The following is a 4,056-nucleotide window of genomic DNA, read 5'->3' as shown; positions in this document are numbered from 1 at the left end:
CGTGAACAGGTCCACAGGGTATGGTTCATGCAGGTGGCTGGATTCAGAAATACCAGGATGGAGGCAGAAATTGATTATTTACTCCTTCAGGTGGTTCCTATGCCAGGAAGGCCCTTCTTTATTTACTTGACAGGCAAACTCCTCCCTACCCTTAAATTCAGCTGTGGTGGCAGACTGTGGTGACCTCCTCCCGGAAGCTGCAGTTAGCTGCACCTGCCTGGCTGTCATGCTTTCTCTTTCTAGGCTTTCGAGAAGGGCAGGGCTGGGGCTTTCTCAAGCGGAATCCACAGAGCAGGCTTGGCAAACCTAGGGGTGGGCTTGGCCTGTGTCCCCCTTCCACTGCGGGGTAGGGACGCCCCACTCCCTGGGCTTTTCCTCCATGGACGCTATTTCCCTTTTCTCTTCTTCTTCGCCCACCTCCTTCCTCTTCTTCCTCCCATGTGTCCTCTCCTCCTCCTCCTCCTCCTCCTCCCTAACCAGCCCCTCATCTCCAGCGTTGGGTCGCCAGCCCCGGCCCCGGCTGGGCAGCTGCAGTTCTCCGGGCGGCCGACAGAGGGGGCCGCTGCGCAGCCGCGGGCCGCACCCCTCCAGCGCGCGCTTCCTGTGAGGTCAGGTGGGAGGAAGCGGCCGGGAGCCGCCGGAGTGGACGCCGCCGAGGCCCCGGAGCCGCGCACGCAGGTGGGTGTCCGTCCCGCGGGAGGCGGGGGAACGGGCGCATCCCTCCCGGCCCCGCGGGCCTGGCCTCCAGCCAGTGTCAGGCCCGGAGGCCGCGCTCGGCGCCCGGGCAGCGCCCCTCCGCAGCCCCCACCCGTCGCGTCGGTGCATCGAGGGCCGGCGCGCCTCGGGCCCACCCAGCGGGGGCGGGATGACAAAGCACAAAGAGACTGCGGAGGACCACGACCCGCTTGGCCTGCACCCCGGCCAGCAGGCTTCAAGAAGGGGACCCGCCTGTGCCAGCCTCCGAGCCACGGGCGAGAGGACAGGGGCGCTCATCGCCTTTGGGAGTGGGTGTCCGGAGTGCTTTTGAGAATTTAGATGAAAATTGCCGCTCAGCTACTTGGGAAAAATGGCTTTTGCACAGACTCGGGGAGGGGCTTGGAAGGACTCCCAGCCCATGGGCACCCTTGGGGTCAGCAGGGCAGAGAGCTCCCAGTGCCACCGTAGCATCCAGCTTACCGTTTTGGAAAGGCTAGGCCCTGTCCTCCGTTAGCGGAGGACCGACCCGAGTTACCCTTGTTACTCGGAAGGTGAGGGACAGGTAGGGGGCGTGCCTCTCCGCAGCAAAGGCCTTCCCAGCCAGTGCTGGAGCGGTGTGTGGCCAGTGTGGTCGCCATTGTGGTCTGTCGCAAGGCAGTGAACCTCAGGTAACCCTGAGTGGCCCAGATCTTCCTGAGGTTCCTGGCTGGAGAAGGACCAGGTTCTTGGCGTTTGCTCCCAGGGGAGCAGGCTCATTTTTAAATGGAAGGGGGTTTGAGAGCTGGGATGGATCCTGGCACCCTGGACTCTGTTTCCCAAAGAAGACCTGGTGCCAGAGGTGCTACTTGGTGCACTTCCTCTGCTTGCTGCCTTGAGGTGTAGGCTCTTCCATAACTATCTAAATGTCCCTGGGGTTCCACCTGTGTGGTGGCTGTGCAGTACCCACCTTGGAGGAACAGTTTGGGCCTAAGTGGGGTGAGCCCCCGGCTGGTCTTTCCACCATGCCTGAGCCCCAGCAGGGCTTCTAGTCCCAACTGCTGCTGCTGGTCCTGGTTAATAATAAAACTCTCTTTCTCAGGGGTCCTTTGCATAGTTTTTCTAGTGGACTCAGTGTCTGACAGATTTTTGTCCCACGAACAATTTGCATATATTTCTCCCCCTTTTATTAATTAGACAGCACCTGCACAGGTGGAGCAGTGGACTCTCAATCTTTGGTAAATTGTTTGCTCCAGGCTTTCTGATCTGGGAAAGAATCATCCATTGGCCTTCAGGATCCTAGTCACAAATCACTAGGAGTTGAGGGTTGGTGGGGAGGAGGGACCCCTGGCCACACGGTTCTTCCATCAGCCCCTACCCTGGCTGTGAATTACAGGTGCAGCCCAGGAGGGACCCACAGCTCCTGGAGGATGGTGCGGATCTTAGCCAATGGGGAAATCGTTCAGGATGATGACCCCAGAGTGAGGACCACTACTCCACAGAGAGGGAGCTCTCCTCGGCAGGTAGGCACCCATCCACTGGGGACGGGAGCGGCTGGCTTTCTCTGCTCTGTTACTCCCCAGCTTCCAGAAGTCTCTCTTGCTGGTCATTAGCCTTCTCTAGCCTGAAGCCCTCTCTGCAAAGAGCTGAGCTAGGCGTGCTGGGGGTCAAGACAGTGGGTAAATGCAGTGGATTCACTACCCAGGCCCTGTCTCCCCAGTGCTTTCTCCTCTGGGTGACTTCCTCAGACTTCATACCCAAGAGCTGCCTTTCCCTTAACCTGGCTAGTGAACCCTGCTGCAGCTGGAGAGTCTTTTGGGTGGGAGAAGAACTGGAGAGTGAGTGGAAGAGAGGAGCCCATGGCCAAGAATTACTTTAAAGAAGGGAGTGTCCAAGAGCTGTGTCCATGCTGAGTGCCCCCTGCCTGATCACTTTTGTCTTCTCTATCCTGGGGGCCTTCTCCCTGGGCATTACATGGGGACTACGGACTGGCATGTTCTGCACTCTGAGAGCTTGTGACCCAGACATTGAGATTCTTACAGCTGGCATCCCTGGAGTGCTAAGGAAGGAGGGAGTGGCCCAGGGTGACTGTCGAGGAGGGCAGGGCCCAGCCTAGAGTTCCCTCCTGGCTGGTACCTCAACTTCAGGAAGGCTTTCTCTGGACTCATATGTTTCTCTCTGTCTTCACCTTCCAGGGCTTTCTCAACAGGGGCCAGGGTGTCCCCCCAGGGGGGACCGGCCCTCGCCCACAGCAGGCGGGTGCCAGGCTGGGGGCTGCTCAGTCTCCCTTCAATGACCTCAACCGGCAGCTGGTAAACATGGGCTTCCCCCAGTGGCACCTGGGCAACCATGCGGTGGAGCCAGTGACCTCCATCTTGCTGCTTTTCCTGCTCATGATGCTTGGTGTTCGTGGCCTCTTGCTGGTGGGCCTCGTGTACCTGGTGTCCCACCTGAGCCAGCGGTGACCTCGAGGGCTGATGGGGGTTGGTGTGTCGAGAGGGACTTGCTGGGCCTTGGTGTTAGAGCAGGCACCTGGGGAGGGGATCTAGTGGGCTTTGGAGATATGGTGAGAGGACCACGGTGTGGTTCCCTTTTGTTAAGCAGGAGGCAGAGGGAGGCCCCAGGCTAGCACCCCCAAGTGTAGGGTGGGGACCTGGTTGTCTTGAGATGTTTTCAGGTGGTATAAGGCCTCCCTAAAGTGGCACAAAACCAGAGCAAGGTGTTCTCTTTCCTGTTCTCTTTAATCCTTTTATGCCAAGAAGGAAGTCTCAACTTGGTGCCAATGTGTTGCGATGCCTCTGGAACACCAACTGACTTCCCCATTACCAGGGAGCAGTACTGGGGTTAAGGGCAGGTGGGAGAAGTTTCCAGACTTTTATAACACTGTTTTGTTTTAACGGTGTATTTTTATTGGCTACCTTTTATTTATGATGAGGGGTACTGGCATTCTATTTATTGTGACATTTTCAATAAATAGATTTAAGTAAAAATGAGTCCATGTAAAGAAATGTACTAAGAGTCACGCAGCTGCCCAGATCTGGAGGGCGGGTGAAGGTGGCTTGGGGGTGGTGGGCAAGGGCAGCAGAGCAGCAACAGGCCGACGGACCGGGGAGGTAGTCTCTGAGATTCTCTCAGAGGCTCCAGAAGCTGGTGGTGCCTGGGCTTGGGTTCCTTGTCCCATGCTTAGATAGCTCCTGAGCTCACACTGAGGTGTTGCCTGGAGGGTCAGCTGTGTGGGGAGGAAGCCTCATGCCAGAATGGCTGGTGAGGCTTTAGGATTGGCAGAGCCAGGGTCCAGGTCTGTGGTCTCCCTCGCCTGGGGCTCCTGCCAGAGGCTGCTCAGCCCCACTGAGCCCCGCTCTGCCTCCCGGGCTCTGGTCAGCC

At 58.2% G+C, this 4,056-nt stretch overlaps 1 protein-coding gene across 2 annotated transcripts; it reads left to right on the top strand.

Annotated features, from left to right (window-relative positions):
- The first annotated feature begins 532 nt into the window (after positions 1-532).
- FAM241B (family with sequence similarity 241 member B) lies at positions 533-3,665 on the top strand. Of its 2 annotated transcripts, none has more exons than XM_079136667.1 (3): positions 533-678; positions 2,069-2,195; positions 2,868-3,665. In XM_079136667.1, the coding sequence occupies exons 2-3, from the start codon at positions 2,103-2,105 to the stop codon at positions 3,135-3,137; spliced, it is 363 nt and encodes a 120-aa protein (XP_078992793.1). In that variant the 5' UTR covers positions 533-678; positions 2,069-2,102; the 3' UTR covers positions 3,138-3,665. The 2 variants fall into 2 exon arrangements, with proteins under 2 accessions (XP_078992793.1, XP_078992794.1); XM_079136668.1 differs by lacking the exon at positions 533-678 and adding an exon at positions 736-1,004.
- Positions 3,666-4,056: the final 391 nt, after the last annotated feature.

This window comes from Sciurus vulgaris, assembly GCF_902686455.1.
Source record: "Sciurus vulgaris genome assembly, chromosome: 4".
Classification (NCBI taxonomy): Eukaryota; Metazoa; Chordata; class Mammalia; order Rodentia; family Sciuridae; genus Sciurus; species Sciurus vulgaris.
Note: the sequence above shows the minus strand (reverse complement) of the source record. Positions and strands in the feature narration are given on the sequence as shown.

Coding starts and splice junctions, on each gene's coding strand:
- FAM241B (XM_079136667.1), top strand. CDS start 2,103: ATGGTGCGGATCTTAGCCAATGGGGAAATCGTTCAGGATGATGACCCC. Junction 2,196..2,867: donor GAGGGAGCTCTCCTCGGCAG/GTAGGCACCCAT, acceptor TTCACCTTCCAG/GGCTTTCTCAACAGGGGCCA.